This window comes from Oryx dammah, unplaced genomic scaffold, assembly GCF_014754425.2.
Source record: "Oryx dammah isolate SB20612 unplaced genomic scaffold, SCBI_Odam_1.1 HiC_scaffold_2, whole genome shotgun sequence".
NCBI lineage: Eukaryota > Metazoa > Chordata > Mammalia > Artiodactyla > Bovidae > Oryx > Oryx dammah.
In genome coordinates, this window is record NW_024070186.1 from 192,527,495 (window position 1) to 192,544,610 (window position 17,116).

Consider the following 17,116-nt stretch of genomic DNA (forward strand, 5'->3'; position numbering starts at 1 on the left):
TATTTTTTGACTAAAGTTTTCCACAGGCAAAAGGCAGGCAGAAGACATGGTGAGGACCACAGCGTCCTGCTCCGTTTCCCTTTCCCACCACACACCCTGACCCCAACAAGTGCCCACTCACGAACCATCCACCTCTTGGCTTCCCATTGTCCAAGCCATAGGGTTAATCTCTTTAGAACAGCCCAGCTCAAAGAGCTAACAACCAGGGTTCATGAGCTATCACCAGCCAGACCACTCTGAGGTCAGCCCGTTGGTGGCTGTGGTTTACTCCCTTCTGAGAGCTCCGCCTGGAGAAGCACATGTACACTGCTAGGAGCTGTGACTCTGCAGGAGTGTATGTGGTTTCTGTCCCCTTCCAGAGCTGCGACAAAAATCCTAGGGGACTCCTCCCCTCCTGCTGTCTGTGCCACAATGTCTGAGCCATACCTTCCGGAGTCGCAGACCCATCTAATGCAAACGGCAGCCCTGCTAGAGAGATACCCTGAGCTATTTCACTAGCATTTTGCCTTCTCAAAAGCGCTTCTCTGCTCTGATCCCCAGTTCCATATGTACCTTTCTTTACCTGGCAGCACAAGGAGGGACAAGCCTACCAGCTCCCAGTTGCTATTTTCCTTCAGCTTTGGTTTGATAATCCCGGAGGCAGAATTCACTGATAGAGGTGGCAGAGTCTGATCTTGCAGGATGCCAAAGGATATATTCTTTGTATTGTGTGTTGTGTCACTCGGTTGTGTCTGACTATTTGAGACCCCATGGGCTGCAGCCTGCCAGGCTCCTCTGTCCATGGTGATTCTCCAGGCAAGAATACTGGAGTGGGTTGCTGCGCCCTCCTCCAGGAGATCTCCCCAACCCTGGGATCGAACCCAAGTCTCCTGCACTGCAGGTGGATTCTTTACCAGCTGAGCCACCAAGTTCTTTGTATTAGGAGAAAAGAATAAGACTGTACCCCTGAAGCTCTGCTGGAGTAGGCGGGGCCTCAGGGATGGTGGGGGTGGAGGGGGCAGGTCTGATCTGTTGTTCAGGTTTTGTTTTTTATTTGGCTGCACCAGGTCTCAGCTGGGGCACACAGATCTTTAGTTGTGGCCTGTGGGATCTAGTTTCCTGACCAGTGATCGAACCCAGACCCTCTCCACTGGGAACATGGAGTCTTATCCACTGGACCATCAGGGAAGTTCCTGTTGTTCGAGTTTTAAGACTTTCCACTCAACAATGAGTTGTTGGTCCAGCTGTTCCGGTGGGGTCCCCGCAGCATGAGGTCAAATCACATGTGCTTCCAGGTCATTTTCCCCTGACCCTTTAGAGCCCATTAGCATAGCCCCTTTGGCTTTCTGAGCCGCTTCTCCATCTCTTGTCTTTCCCCCAGCCTGCACCCATTCCTGGGATTTGTCAGTTTCCCCCAGATCAGCAATGCGTGGCCCAACATCATAAATATCGTGAGTTACAACTGGGCTCAGCATGGCTAACCCTTCCCACACCAGGTAGAGGGTGGACGGTAGCATCTTAGCTCTCATTCCTGCAGTGAAGGTGGCCCAATCAGGGCCTTTGAAGACAGGGGCAATGGGCAACTAAGAGCCAGTGCAGCCAAATAAATAATAGATGTCCAGTGGTTAAGACTCCATACTCCAAATGCAGGGGGCCTGGGTTCACTCCCTGGTCAGGGAACTAGACCCCCATATGCTGCAACTGAAGATCATGCATACTGCAACTAAGACCCAGTACAGACAAATAAAAAATAAATTTTAAAAGGGCGGGGGCACATAGACTTCCTGCCTCATTCCCAACTTCCTATGAATTTGTTGCACCTCCTCTAGAGATTTCCGGGGTCCCACATGCCCAGGAAGGTCCCTGTCATTGAGCAAGCCTCCCTGCCAGATAGAATAATCCAATCTCTAAGGGAGTGAGGACCGTGAACCTCCTGCAGGCTTGTCGGAGGCTAGAGTGTCTGGTGCTGTACTTTTTCTCTGCTTCCACCGGGTCAGGGAAGCCATCACCTCTCATATCCCATGGCCACACCAACCATGCCTGCCAACTTTCCCTGGCCTTTAGCTGACATTTGGCACCTATACCCAAAGCTCAGTCAGTCAGTCAGTTCAGTCGCTCAGTCGTGTCCAACTCTTTGCAACCCCATGAATCGCAGCACACCAGGCCTCCCTGTCCATCACCAACTCCCGGAGTTCACTCAGACTCATGTCCATCGAGTCGGATCCAAATCTCAGTGGGTGTGTATTATTTCACCACAAACATTTCCTGGATACATGTCATTTAAAACTAATTAACAAATACTAAACTTATAAAACTACTTAACAGTTCAAAGGAAAATGTTAAAACAAGTAAGAAGATAAACAATGAGGTCCTACTGTAAGGTACAGGGAACTATATTCAGTATCTTGTAATAGCCTATAATGAAAAAGAATGTGAAAATATATGTGTGTGTATATATATATGTGAATCACTTTGCTGTACACCAGAATCTAACACAACACTGTAAAACCACTCTACTAAAAAAACTAAAAAATTATAAGATAAAAAGATAATAAATAGAAACAAAGGAAGGGTGGGAAGGCAGAAGAAGAAAAGTATCAAGATATTGATCTTATTATTGCTCACAGTAGGGAATTAATTCCTAAAGAAACAGAATCAACATCTATAAGTTATATATTCTATAACACTAACCATTGTTAAATAACTTGATATTCCAAATTATCAGGAGAAACATACACAAAATAAAGCAGAGTCCAAACAATAAAAGTGTTTTTGTTATAAAAAATAGGGGAGAAAATGTAAGAAAAAAAAAGCTGTCAAATAATAAAAGAAAATGAATTGAGTTCACCTATATTTCAAAGACACTGGCACACAAAGAAAAACCCAACTCTGCCATATATAAAAGATACATCTCAAAGTGATTCAGAAACTTTTTTGAATATTTTAATTTGATTGGAATACAGTTGATTTACAATGTAGTGTTAGTTTCAAGTGTACAGCAAAGTGATTCAGTACGTAAATACATGTGCTCACTCTTTTGAAATTCTTTTCTCGATTCAGAAACTTTTGATGGCCAAAAGTTTCCTGCTGCTGCTGCTGCTAAGTCGCTTCAGTCATGTCCAACTCTGTGCGACCCCACAGACAGCAGCCCACTAGGCTCCCGAGTCCCTGGGATTCTCCAGGCAAGAACACTGGAGTGGGTTGCCGTTTCCTTCTCCAATGCATGAAAGTGAAAAGTGAAAGTGAAGTTACTCAGTAGTGCCAAACTCTTAGCGACCCCATGGACTGCAGCCTACCAGGCTCCTCCGTCCATGGGATTTTCCAGGCAAGAGTACTGGAGTGGGTTTCCTAGGCAAATGCAAATGAAAAAGTGAAGGTCATAATATTATTCTCATTTATTATAATCCTTTGATTCCTTATTTCCTTTCTATAAATCTTTTTTTCCTTTGGAATATCTGCCAGGGTATCCAAGGCTAAGAGTTTTGACAATCTGTGGGCCAGCACTTAGAGCACAATGTTTTGAAAACAACAAAGATCCAGTGTGTAGATTCACAGACACAGTTGCAATACAAAGAAAAAGAGGAAGAATCTAAGAACCAAAGAGTATCCTGGTTACAACTCTTACATTAAAATTACGGTGAGAGGGGTTGTGGGTTGATCCCTGATGGGGGACTAGGATGGCACATGGTGATAAAACTCAAAACAAACAAAGACCTCCCTCCAGCACCCTTTGTGTCACAACCTCTTCCCACCCCTAGCTTCTGAAAACTACTAATCTGCCCGCTATTCCTGCAGCTTTGTCTTTGTGAGAAGTCATATAAATGAAGCGTTTGAGTTTGGCTTCTTTCACTCAGCATAATGCCTTTGAGAGTCATCCAAGGAATTGGTATGTCAATTTGGGCTTTCCAGGTGGCACCAGTGGTAAAGAATCCGCCTGCAATGCAGGAGAGGCAAGAGACACAGGCTCAATCCCTGGGTCAGGAAGATCCCCTGGAGGAGGAAATGGCAACTCTCTCCAGTATTCTTGCCTGGGAAATCCCATGGACAGAGGAGCCTGGCAGGCTACAGTCCCTGGGGTCGCAAAGAGTCAGACATGACTGACTGAGCACAATAGTTCTTTCATTTTATCGTGGACTTATTCTGGGGTGTAGCTGTACCAGTTTATTTAGTCATTCACTGCTGGATGAACATTTGGATCGTTTCCAACATGTGGCATTTCTATGAGAACAGAAAATTTCACTTTTCGAATGCCAACATTAGGAGAGGGATTGATGGGTCATATGGTAAGTCACAGAAGAGGAGACTGGCTCCAAAGCGTACCAACTCCATCACGGGCCAGAGTTCCCATCCAAAACCCGGGGCCTCCTCTTACCAGCTGGTGAAAGGAAGCCAATGCTTAACCTCTCTGTGTGTCAATTTCACTTTCCTGTCTGTTACCTTGTAAGGATTACAGGATGTATCCCTTCGGGATGTTGTGAGCAAGAATTAAATACAATGGTGTTTTGCCAAGCGGTCAGGCCAGTGGCTAGCAAACAAGCCCCCAGTAAATGCTGATGTGGAAGTAATGCTGAGTTTGGGCTACACACCAACCCCACTCTGGTGTCCCCAATATTGTGGACGTTCAACTTGGGACTCCAGCTGTCCAAAGGACCACTGGCCATGGGGCTAACTCTGCAGTAAGCCCCAGACAGGCCCTGCTGTCCTCTGCTCCACTCCCGGGTCCAGCGCTCAGTGTCGGTGGACCACAGCCAGGTTCATTCAACAAACCTCTGCTTTGGGCTGACTCTCACTGGCTGGCTGATACCTGCAGGGCAGCCAGGAGCGGCTGGGAACACTTACAGGAACTCCCTGGGTGTCAGACATAGATGGTACCTCGTTCAACCTCGCCAGCTGTTCCCAAGGAGTCAGCCAAGATGCGTTGCTAACATTTAAACCAAAGCCATCATCAGGATTGGCTGGAGCCTGTTTGAAACCAGGACCTGAGAAGGCAACAGGTCAGTGCTCCAGGATCCATCAGATGGGTGCTGAGTCACACTCCCAGATCCTGAGTTCCTTCAGGATTCTGACACAGAGCAGATAAATGATAACCTGGGGCTAAATGCATTCACTGTGAATTAAATTACACATTTCACTTCTTTCGGAACCTGTATGTTTCTGGATAGAAATCAGTACCCGAGAAGCGTACTGATGTTTATAATTAATCAATCGGGGGCGCAAGATATGAAACCCCCACTCCACCCTGCCCTCAGCTAGGAAGGGAAGGTGAATAAAGGATGTTTGATGAACTGCATGAGACATACTGTAAACTAGTTAAATATCAGGCTTCCCTGGTGGCTCAGCAGTAAAGAATCCGCCTGCCAACGCAAGAGATGCAGGTTTGATCCCTGGGTCAGGCAGATCCCCTGGAGAAGGAAATGGCAACCCACTCCAGTATTCTTGCCTGGGAAATTCCATGGACAGAGGAGCCTGGCAGCCCACTGTCCATAGTATGGCAAAGAGTCAGACACAACTTAGCAACCAAACAAGTTAAATAGTTAACAGAAATGTGAAAATAAAATTAGACTACCCAGAGACTGACTAAAAGTGTGAAATGCTCAAAACTACCAAAAGAGGGAAAAGGTACAAACAGGATGGATGAATGACTCCAACGAGGAATCATGAAATGATGTAACTTGGAGCAAGAATGAATTTTAGGCCAACCTTCAGATAGGGTCGCAGGGCAGGGTGGAGAGAGGGGAGGAGGGTCTCTTTCTTGCATGGCTTAGGAGCCCAACTCTGGGGCTCAACCACCCGGCTTAGTGCGGGTTGGGGCAGAGGTCACGTCAGGCGCCCTCCAGCCCGAGGTGGGGGCAGTCCTAGAGGGCATCCTCGGCCTGAACCCACAACACAGCCTCGCTCCGAGCACGAGCACAGGGATGATGGGAGGACCCAAGTGCGAGCTCAGCATCTGGAACCACTTGGCCGCCCTCAACCCCAACCCCAGCATGCTCACCAGCCTCCTCTGGGAGAGGGAGCACATCACCAAGTCCCTCAGCTCATTGCTACCAGCAGCTGTGGCAGCAGCACCCCAGCCCCTGCCAGACCCTCAACCAACGCCCAAGAACCAGTACATATCCCTGGAGAAGCAGCCAGGTTTAGCAGAGGTCCCAAGTCACAGAAATTGCAGGGTGGGGATGTACATGAAAGAAGTGGGATGGGCAGGATTCCCTGGAGGTTCAGTGGTTAGGACTTCCTGCTTTCACTGCCCTGGGCTCAGCATTCAATCCCTGGTTAGGGATCTTATATCCCGTAAGTCCTGGGGTATGGCCAAAAAAAGAGGGGGTGAGGATGGGAGTACAGGGTCAGGGACATCATTCCTGAGTTGAAACATTTTAGAAGTGTGTTTCAGTCTTGCACTGACAGAGGCGAAGGAGGCCATTGTGGGGTTTGGCAAACCTCAGTACCCCTGGTATCTGCTCCCCCTTCTTCCTTAGTAGCAGGACAGCCACGTTTTAGATGAGTATACAGTCATCCAGAACAAAAACTATATCTCTGAACTTCCTGTATAGCCAGTTATGACTTTAGGATTAAGTTCTGGCCAGTGGGATATAAACCAAAGTGCTGTGTCTGTGATTCCCAAGAAATGTCCTTAAAGGGAAGAGCAGTGACCTTTTCTTCGAACCTTCCTCCCTCCTGCTGGCTGGGAATGTAGATGTGATGGCTGATGCTCCAGCAGCCACATTATACCATGCAGTGGAAGCTACATATTGAAGACAGGTAACAAAATTCTCTGTAAAGGAACCAGGTCCCTGATATCAAGGACAGCCCGCCAATCCTGAATGGCCTGCTTCTGGGTCCCTTTTATCTAAGAAGTACATTTCGATTACATTTCATTCAAGCCATTATAGTGTGGTTTTCTGTCTCACATACCTGAACCAAATCCTAACCAATAAACAGAGGACATGAAAATCCTTTTTGTTGGCAGAAGTGGGGCAAGGATCATAATGGAAGTGGGGGTCCCCTGTGTTAGCAAACATGGGAGACAGAGGCACAAGGGAAGTAGAGTTGGCATCACTGGTGGTAGGAGCCTGACTGATTCCTGAATAAACAGACATGGTGAAGGAAGACATGGGTCAGCACATCCCTGTAGCGGTGGTTATGCCCGAGAGTGGGATCACAGAGGACACTGGGGAGGTGGCCATGTTGGACTACAGAGGGACAGGTGTCACGACTAGACAGGTGAGGTCCCCATGTTGACAAAGGTTGGGGAGAGGCTCTAGGTAAAAAGAGGAATTGTTCCCAGAAGTTCTATCCAATTTAAAGAACAGGCTCAAGTCCTCGTCCATCTAGCTTGGTGGCCAGAGGACTCCCTGTTAGTTCTTATATCCGCTGACTGCCCACAGCACCTCCTACTGACCTACACAGCCTGTTGATCCTAAGGAAGTCAGTCTGGCCCCACTGGGGGGATCACCTCATCCAGCATTTGTCCTCCTGTGGTCCTCTCCTCACGGATCTGCCCTGGCCACTTGTTAAAAATGCCTACTTAAGGACTCCACTTAATACCGGATGGATCAGCCCCTCTAAGTGGCCCTGTGATTCTGACGTGGACTGAGGTCCAATCCACCTTTTGACAAGTTGGGAAACTGAGCCCCAGAGGATTGGGGCCCCTGCAGAGACCTCCCTGCCAGTCAGCAGAACACTGAGTAAGAACCCGGTCCAGGGATGGCTCCAATGCCTTGTGGATCTCCCAACACCTGCACCCTTTATCCTGGCTCTCTCTGGTGGTCTGCTGCTAATTTTAAAATTCTCTGAAATGGGGACACAACCTGAATGGTCTCCTCCATCCTCAAAATCCTAGGACAGACTGCAGGCTGAGGATGCTGGGTGGCCCCTCACACATCTCCCAGAGCAGGGGCCTCTTTCTGCAGCACCTACTGCTGAGGCAGAGGGCCTGCGAGCCCCAGGACCCCATGAAGACTTACAGATTCCTCTGAGTGGACATTCAACTTCCCCCTAGCGCCTGGGGAAGCACAGTAGGGGCTCCAAGAACAGAACACCCTCCTCGGATCCCCCACCTACCCCACTACCGGCCTGCCTGCCTGCCTGCCCTTCCTTCCATCTCCCTACTGCAGCTCTGGCCCTGCCCTCTCCATGCCTGGGGTAGGAGGAGAGAGTGATGACATAACGCTGCAACCCCTTCCCGACCCCGAATCTCAAGCATCTTCAGAGGCAACTTCCGCTTCCCTCTCCTACTGGCTGACCTTCCATATTCCACCCCCTCCCAAAAAAATAAAGTTCTGACTGGCTTCGGAAAGCTCCACAACCTGCCTTGGCCTTACCGGCCACGGATTACTCCACAGGTACTGCCCCACAAGTGGGCAAGAGCAAGCAGTCTACTCTGAGAACACGCCCTTCTCTTTTCACTTTCTAAGCTATCACTAGTTCACAACCCCAGGCTATAAGCTGTGCTTCATCTCCTTTATCTCCGTGCTCCAGCCTAGGACCTCATGACTAGAGAAGTCAAGTGAGGTGCACGCGTGGCACAGACGGTTCGGGAGCTGCACCCCTACCACCCGCAAAGGCCTCCAGTTTCCGAGGCCGGAGAGGCTGCATTCCGCGCCACCTGGCGGCCGCCGCCCGCAAGCGGAACGTGGACCCAGCGCCGGGTCCCCGCGCTAGCAAGGGCTGGTGTTTGTTCCCGCGTGATGGGCGGGCAGACTGGGGGCCGCCCAGCTTGGAGAGCCGTGAACGAGCGGCCCCGGGCGGGGCACAGCTCTGGATTCCCGCCGTCCTCGCGAGACCCCGAGACCCCGCGCCCTGCCCCGCCCCCCCGGCCCCTAGCGACGGCTGACGGCGACTTAGGGCGCTGAGGAGAGCTCGGCGGCCAAGTGAGCGTGCGCGCGCGCCCACCCCACGCATCGTCCCGCACCGCCGCGCGCGCGTGCACGCGCACGCTCACCCCGAAGCTCGCCCGCGTCGGCCGGTCTCCCACGCAGTGAGCGGGCTCCCGAGCCCGCGGCCCCAGGAGAGGAAGGGGCTTACGTGCGGCGCGCTCGCGTGAGCACACCGCTGCCCACTTTTTCCACCTCACCTCCGGCGCGGGGACGCCGCCGTGGCTGCACCGTCCCCATGGGTGACTCCCTGTAGGGCGGGACCTGGGGGGGGTGGAGGGGGGCGGGTGGTCTGTGCGGCCCAGGCCCCTCCGACCCGACTAGGGGCGCCCGGGCCAGGCCGCTCCCACCTGCCGGCCGCGGCGACCAATGAGAGCCTGGCCTGGTGATGTCATGCCCCGAGCGGACCCTCGTGACGAAAGTCCGAGGTCACCCGTCAGGGAACCGGCGCGATCCCACCCGCGGGGGTTCCGGAAGTTTCCACTGCGGCGGCGGCGGCGGCGGCGGCGGCATGCTGCCTCGCCCCGCAGCCTCTTCGCGTGCCACCACATTGGCGTTCCTGGTCGGGCGTCCCGGGGTCGCCTCTCCCTCCCGCGAGGGGTCTCCTCCCTCTTCAGGGGTCCACTTCCTGTCGCGTTCCGATCGCCTGTTCACAGCCTCATTCCCACAGGTGTCACCTTTCCTGTACTAGTGTTACCCGGCCCCCTGAGAGGGTCGTCAGCCAAGTTTTCGCGTGCTGGTCCTCCCACGCCACCCCTGCGCTGTCGTGGCCAGGGATGCTCATTTATTCGGCCCCCAGCCCCGACTTGTCCAAGTGTGTCCGTCCGTCCGTCCGTCCGTGAGTGTCGGTCACTGCGTTTGTCTCCGGCTGTCACTGCAGGAGGCCGTCCGCACGTGTCTGTCTCCGCGGGCTTCTTCTGTCCGTCTGCCTGTCCCTGTGGGTGTCTGCTCCTCCGCTGAGGCTCTTTCGGTCGTGTCTGTCAGCGCGTGTCTGTCCGTCTGTCGGCGTCTGTCACTGGAGTCCGTCTGGGCCCCGGGGTCTCTGGGTCTGGGCTCGGAGGGAGGGAGAGGGAGGGGAGGTGGCAGCCGGGGGAGGCGGGGAGGGGCGGGGGCGGAGACAAGGGGCGGGGGCGGGCGGGGGCGCCGAGCGGCCCGGAGGGGGTGTGTGCGGGGGGCCGGAGGCGGCGGCTGTCAGAGCCGGCTCAGCCTGCGCCGGGGAACATCGGCCGCCTCCAGCTCCCGGCGTGGCCCGGCCCGGCCTGGCCCGGCCGCCTCAGGTGAGTCTCCCGCCCCACCGGGGACCCCCACCACCACCACTCCGGGCAGCGGTCCATCCCGCGGCCCGGGTACGGTGAGCTCCCCGAGGGACCCAGGCCCCCAAAACGGGACGCCCCCTGCGCCCCCAGGGCCTGCCCAGCGACGCCCCCCGCCGCCCCACACTCATCCTTAACTCTTCCCTCGCCGCCGCCGCATACTCACGGTTGCCCGCGCGGGAGACGGCAGCCCGCAGGGCCCGCCGCCGCCTCTGCTCCCGGATTCCTGTGGGGACCCCCGACCGCCGCTGCCCCTGCTCTCTCCCAAGTCCGGAGCCCCCCGGAAGATGCCCCCAGCTTGGGGGCGGAATCTGAGCTGCGCAGGTTCCTGGAGCGCGGCTGGGTCCTCCGGGATCCCGCGACCCCAGTGCCCCTGCGCAGCGCCAGCCGAAGCCCCCTCCCAGACGCAGGCGTCCCCCTCCCGCGGGGACTCCGTCTCTATTTTGGGGATAGGGGAGGCTTAGCGGAAGCCCCGAGTTATAATTAGCCCCACTCGGGTTTCCTAGTTAATCTCTATCACCACCACCTCGCTCAGGACGGCGGGGGCTGGGTGAGGGGTGACCGGCGGGAGAGGGGGGTAGTTCCGACCCGGGGAATTTTGATCTCTTGGCTGGAGATGCCGGAACCGCAGCAGCTGCTGCCCCAAAATAGTGCCCCTGCCCCTGCAGCCGGGGATCTCCGGAGCTTCGAGAATACAGGCGTCCCGGCTCGCCCTTCAGACCCCTCGGCAATGCCCGCGATCCCCCAGACCCCCGCCCCAAGTTCCCGGCTCCTGGACTCGGGGCGGGGAGCGCAGTCCTTTTCTCGGTCTCTACTGCCCCCCGCCGGCGGCAGCGTGCACCGCAGCATCGGATGGATGGAGGACTTGAGTCCTGGGGGGTCAGGGCTGGCTAGCCTGTTGTCTGACGCTAGGCGAGAGGGGTGCGCAGTAGACGGGCACCCGCCGGTATCAGTGCGCTGTGTCAGACAGTGGATGAGGCGGGGCTGGGTGGAGCAGGGTATGGAGTATGCAGGATTTGGGCTACCCCGGGGCCTGTGACTCCCACACCGTGAATGCCCAACCCATACCCCTCCAGGGCCCGGCCCTGGCCAACTGCAGGAGAGGCTGCGCCTTCACGCCACCTCAAGTTCCCCCATCGGGCGCCTCCCGTCAGTGAGGGCCCCGCCCCTGTCGGTGGCCTGCGGCCTCTAGTTGTGGTGCCTCCGCTGGGCCCAAGGCGCTCCACTGGGGGAAGGAGGTGAGGGCAGTGGGTTCTGCCTCGCCAGGGGAGGGTATTGCTGGGCAGGTCTGTCTCTGTTCCCTGCATTTGTGTGTGTGTGCACGCGTGCGTGTGCCTGATCTCTGTCCCCTCTAGCTTCTTCTATGTCCTTGTCTCTGCCTGTCTTCCTCCCTCCCTCCACTCTCTCCTCCTCTCTGCCAAACTGCCCCACCTCCTCTGCAGCTCAGTGATAACCCCTGGCAAGAGCGTTACCTAATCATCTCCTCCCTCCTGGCAGCCTTGAGCCTTCAGCCTCTGCCTTTCTTTCTCCCAGCAGACGCCTGCCTGCCCTGGCAGCCATGAGGCCCCCGTGGTGTCCCCTGCACACGCCCTCCCTGGCTTCCCCGCTCCTTCTCCTCCTCTTCCTTCTGGGAGGAGGGGCAGAGGCCGAGGGCCTGGAGGACCCAGAGCTGCTGGTGATGGTGCGTGGGGGCCGGCTGCGGGGCCTCCGCCTAATGGCCCCCAGGGGCCCTGTCTCTGCTTTTCTGGGCATCCCCTTCGCAGAGCCACCTGTGGGCCCTCGTCGCTTTCTGCCACCGCAGCCCAAGCGGCCCTGGCCAGGGGTGCTGAATGCCACAGCCTTCCAGAGCGTCTGCTACCAGTACGTGGACACTTTGTACCCTGGCTTTGAGGGCACCGAGATGTGGAACCCCAACCGCGAGCTGAGTGAGGACTGCCTCTACCTCAACGTGTGGACACCGTACCCCCGGCCATCGTCCCCCACCCCTGTCCTCGTCTGGATCTATGGGGGTGGCTTCTACAGCGGGGCCTCCTCCCTGGACGTGTACGATGGCCGCTTCCTGACCCAGGCCGAGGGGACTGTGCTGGTGTCCATGAACTACCGGGTGGGTGCCTTTGGCTTCTTGGCACTGCCGGGGAGCAGGGAGGCCCCAGGCAATGTGGGGCTACTGGATCAGAGGCTGGCACTGCAGTGGGTGCAGGAGAATGTGGCAGCCTTCGGGGGGGACCCAGCGTCAGTGACTCTGTTCGGGGAAAGTGCAGGTGCCGCCTCTGTGGGCATGCACCTGCTGTCCCCACCCAGCCGGGGCCTGTTCCACAGGGCTGTGCTGCAGAGCGGGGCACCCAATGGGCCCTGGGCCACGGTGGGCGTAGGAGAGGCCCGCCGCAGGGCCACACTGCTGGCCCGCCTCGTGGGTTGTCCCCCGGGGGGGGCTGGTGGCAATGACACAGAGCTGGTGGCCTGCCTGCGGGCACGGCCCGCTCAGGACCTGGTGGACCATGAGTGGCGCGTGCTGCCTCAGGAAAGCGTCTTCCGCTTCTCCTTCGTGCCTGTGGTGGACGGAGACTTCCTCAGTGACACACCCGAGGCCCTCATCAATGCTGGAGACTTCCATGGCCTGCAGGTGACTAGTGGCTAGAGTGGGTGGAGCTGGTTCGGCTGGCCTGTTCTCCCACCCGCCCCGCCCCTTGGGGACCCAGGCATGAGGGTGCCTCCAGACCCACTCCCAAAGGCCCAGGCTTCTGGGACCCGTGGCCCCCCCTCTTCCCTGAGGGCTCCATCCCAGGGGGGTCAGAGGGACAGAGAGGAAAGGAAATGTGGGTATATTTTCTCTTTCTCTCTTTCCCTTCCCCAATCTCGAACTCTCTTCCTCCCTGGTTCCGGATCTATAACTCTTCATCTCTCTGGCTCTTTGTCCATCTGTTTCTGTTTGCCTGTCTGTCTGTTCTTCCCCTCCCCCTCACCCCTCCATCCTGTCCCCCCAGGTGCTGGTGGGTGTGGTGAAGGATGAGGGCTCCTATTTTCTGGTTTATGGGGCCCCAGGCTTCAGCAAAGACAACGAGTCTCTCATCAGCCGGGCCCAGTTCCTGGCCGGGGTGCGGGTTGGGGTCCCCCAGGCAAGTGACCTGGCTGCCGAGGCTGTGGTCCTGCATTACACAGACTGGCTGCACCCTGAGGACCCAGCACGCCTGAGGGAAGCTTTGAGTGATGTGGTGGGCGACCACAATGTCGTGTGCCCCGTGGCCCAGCTGGCTGGGCGACTGGCCGCTCAGGGCGCTCGCGTCTATGCCTACATCTTTGAACACCGTGCATCCACGCTCTCCTGGCCCCTCTGGATGGGGGTGCCCCATGGCTACGAGATCGAGTTCATCTTTGGGCTCCCCCTGGAACCCTCGCTCAACTACACCATCGAGGAGAGAACCTTTGCCCAGCGACTGATGAGATACTGGGCCAACTTCGCCCGCACAGGGTCAGCAGTGCTGAGGGAAGGAGGGCCTCCAGGAGCCAGGGATAAACAGACCGAGAGAGGGGGAGATAAGCAGGCACAGAAACAAAAGGCCAAAGAGAGAGGGCAAGTTCACAAAGGAAAGGAGACAAAGAGGGAGAGAAAGAATGATAAAGGAGACCCCGAGAGAAGGGAAGGAGGAAGGCAAGGTCCTGATGATACAAGAACAGAGCGGAGGGATAAAGGGGTCACCGCAGCAGATAGAAGCATGGACTGTAGAGCTGCATCAGCTGGACCAGTGATGACTTTATTAGCTGTCTGAAGAAGGGGACCATAAATATCCCCATCACCTGGGTGTTGGCCAAAGTAATGATGTTCCTAGAGCTATGACTGGGCCTGGTTATAGAGAAAGGGCCCAGTAAATCATAGCAATTTTTTAAATGGGAGAAACAAAGATGGAACAGAAATAATTGAGGGTAAAGAAGAGGAATAACGGGGAGTTCCCTGATGGTCCAGTGGTTAAGACTTCCGGCTTCCACAGCAGAGGGGTAGAAGTACTGCTTGCAGAGTGTGGCCAAAAAAACCCACACCAGAGAACAAGAATAGGAACAACAGAAAGGGAGGGCCAGGAAGCAGGCTGTCCCCTCCTACTCTCCATCTCCATTCCTCAGACCCCAGGGGCTGAGCCTCCCCTTCCTTCCACAGAGACCCCAATGACCCCCGGGACCCCAAAGCCCCACAGTGGCCACCGTATACGGCGGGAGCACAGCAGTATGTGAGCCTGAATCTGCGGCCGCTAGAGGTGCGGCGAGGGCTGCGAGCCCAGGCCTGCGCTTTCTGGAATCGCTTCCTGCCCAAACTACTCAGCGCCACCGGTACGCCGGGGCCTGCGGGCAGGGGCTGGGCGGAGCGGGGGCGGGGGCGTAAAGGGGCGTGGAGAAAGAGAGAGAGGGGATTGGGAGCCGGCCGGGTGTAACCCCTCTCTTCTCCCCCCAGCCTCGGAAGCCCCCTGCACCTGCTCAGGCCCCGCCCACGGGGAGGCAGCCCCGAGGCCCAGGCCCGGCCTCCCCCTGCCCCTCCTTCTCCTCCTTTTTCTCCTCCTCTCCCGGCTCCTGCGGCTGTGACCACGGCCTCTCCCCCTCCGGCCTCAGGGCCCCCACCCCCTTCTCTAAAGAGTGGTCGGATCGTGGGGAAGGGCCTCATTCAGGGATCTCCGACCCAGCGCCCCCTCCCTCCTCAAACCGAGAAACTGAAACTAGACAGGGAAGGGAGAGAGGAGGGGCGGGGGGAGGGGGCGCGGTACACCTACGACCCATCTCAGGGACCCACACACCTTCATTGTTTAAATGGAAATGAAAAAGCCAATTTTCCTTTTTTATATATAAAATTATTCTCTGGAGCCTGAGCTCGGTGTTGGGGGGTGAGGGAGGCCCTGGGGCTAGATAGCACCCCCTAGTGGAGCTATAAACGCCAACCATTTCTGTCTCTTCTCTTTCCCCCACCAACCCACGGACCTCCTCCTCTGATCCCTTCGGTCCTCCTGTCTTCCGGTCATCTTCTTCCCCTCCCTCCTCCTTACCGCCATCGTTCTCTGGCTCCGCCTCTACCCTCGCCCGCCCTCTGGTCTTGTTTTTCGCACATTCTCCTGATCCTCTTTCCACCACCCCACGTGGTCACCTGCATTCTCCGTGTCCTCTCTGAACTCACGCTACCCCCTCTCCAACCCCCGCATGTCCGTTCCCGTTCTTCCCTATGTCCTCCCCCACCCACTTGCCGGGCACTCTGGCCGCAGACACGCTGGACGAGGCGGAGCGCCAGTGGAAGGCCGAGTTCCATCGCTGGAGCTCCTACATGGTGCACTGGAAGAACCAGTTTGACCATTACAGCAAGCAGGATCGCTGCTCAGACCTGTGACCCAGGCGGGACCCCCACATCCCCTGCCCTGCCCGCTCTGCCTGGCCCCTCAGCTGTATATACTATTTATTTACGGGCTGGGATATTACACGGAGGATCCCTAGACCCTGCCCACCCACCTCCGACTTTCCCCTGGGGCTCCCGGCCCTCTGCATGCCTCGGGCCGAGCCCCCTTCCCCGCGGTGCCTTCGCCCTCTGGGCTGCCAATAAACTGTTAACAGCCACGGGAGTGTGCGCGACTGGGGAGTCGGGGTCCGGGTAGAATGCTCCAACCACTGGGGCGGAGTGAATAAAGGGGTGGGTGCTAAAGTCGGAGCGGGGAGAGGAAGCTGGGCGCAGCGTACCGTCTTACCAGCCGCAGCTGGTAGGGCCCGCCCGAGAGTAGGAGCTCACGCCTGCGCAGTGAGGCTGGCGGTGCGGGCGCGGCGGTGCATTGTGGGAGACCCGAGGACCTGCTTGGTCCCCACCGCCGCGATCGCGCCATGTGCTGCTACCAGGGGCCGGACGAGCGATCCCGGGGACCTTGCGCCGGTGCTGCCTGCGATCAGCCCTAGACTCGGGGCGGAGGAGGAGCGCTGGAACGTGGAGTTCGCGCCGCGCTGCCTGGAGGACGCACCTGCCTGGCCCGACAACTGCCGCTCCCGCCCACCGACCTGGAGCTGCTGAAAGACGTCCACCTGGGCCTGGCCCTGCCCGGCCGCGGCCCCACCCGCCTGGCTCTCATCTCGGGCCACTACCTCTACTACCACTACGGCTGCGACGGAGTGGACGACCGCGGCTGGGGATGTGGCTACCGCACTCTGCAGACGCTGTTCTCGTGGCCAGAGGGCCGGCCCGTGGGCGTACCCGAACTGAGTGCAATGCAGGCGGCCCTGGAGGACATGGGCGACAAGCCCCCTGGGTTCCGCGGCTCTCAGAGCTGGATCGGCTGTGTAGAAGCCAGCCTCTGCCTGGACCACTTCGGGGGGCCCCAAGGGCGGCTGTGTCATGTTACCCGTGGAGCAGGGCTTCAGAGGGAACTGGAGACGCTGTACTCCCACTTCGAGGGGGGCGGGGGGCCTGTAATGGTTGGCGGGGATGCAGATGCCCAGTCCAAGGCCTTGCTGGGAGTATGCCTGGGCCCAGGCACCGAAGCCTACGTCCTGGTGTTGGACCCTCACTGCTGGGGTGCTCCGAAGAACCCCAGCGAACTACAGGCTGCTGGTTGGGTGGGCTGGCAAGAGGTAAGCACAGCCTTTGACCCCCACTCCTTCTACAACCTGTGCATGACCAGCTGTAACTCCGAAGAGCAGAACCGTGCCCTGGACTGAGGCTAAGTTCCCAGCACTGAGCTGCCTCTAGTCCTGTACACATTCATCCACCCTCATCTCAAAGGCAGAGGCTGCCTAATGTCAGACCCCCAAGAAGTTCCAGCAAAGCCTGGGACCTTTGTTGTCAATAAAGTGGGAAGACCCAGCTAACCATGGCCCCAGCAATTTTGGGGGAGAATTCAGGGAGGTCTATATTGTACTCTCTCTCTCTCTCTCTATATATATATATATATACACACACACATGTATATATTCTGCCTGCAATCCAAGAAACCCAGGTTTGAT

At 56.7% G+C, this 17,116-nt stretch overlaps 2 protein-coding genes across 2 annotated transcripts; both read left to right on the forward strand.

Moving 5' to 3' along the window:
- The first annotated feature begins 10,624 nt into the window (after positions 1-10,624).
- On the forward strand, positions 10,625-15,745 carry ACHE (acetylcholinesterase (Cartwright blood group)). The gene is made up of 5 exons (XM_040262056.1): positions 10,625-11,400; positions 11,699-12,785; positions 13,147-13,631; positions 14,313-14,482; positions 15,400-15,745. Exons 1-5 carry the CDS (start codon positions 11,216-11,218, stop codon positions 15,519-15,521), a joined length of 2,049 nt encoding a protein of 682 aa, XP_040117990.1. The 5' UTR covers positions 10,625-11,215; the 3' UTR covers positions 15,522-15,745.
- Positions 14,582-16,981, forward strand: UFSP1 (UFM1 specific peptidase 1 (inactive)). The gene has a single exon (XM_040262070.1). It carries the CDS (start codon positions 16,382-16,384, stop codon positions 16,829-16,831), a length of 450 nt encoding a protein of 149 aa, XP_040118004.1. The 5' UTR covers positions 14,582-16,381; the 3' UTR covers positions 16,832-16,981.
- Positions 16,982-17,116: the final 135 nt, after the last annotated feature.

What these genes read in the sequence shown, in the direction of transcription:
- ACHE (XM_040262056.1), top strand. Translation starts at nt 11,216, where the DNA reads ATGCCCAACCCATACCCCTCCAGGGCCCGGCCCTGGCCAACTGCAGGA. An exon ending in GAGACTTCCATGGCCTGCAG is followed by an intron (nt 12,786 to 13,146) that starts GTGACTAGTGGC and finishes CTGTCCCCCCAG; the next exon opens with GTGCTGGTGGGTGTGGTGAA. An exon ending in CAAACTACTCAGCGCCACCG is followed by an intron (nt 14,483 to 15,399) that starts GTACGCCGGGGC and finishes CTCTGGCCGCAG; the next exon opens with ACACGCTGGACGAGGCGGAG.
- UFSP1 (XM_040262070.1), top strand. Translation starts at nt 16,382, where the DNA reads ATGCAGGCGGCCCTGGAGGACATGGGCGACAAGCCCCCTGGGTTCCGC.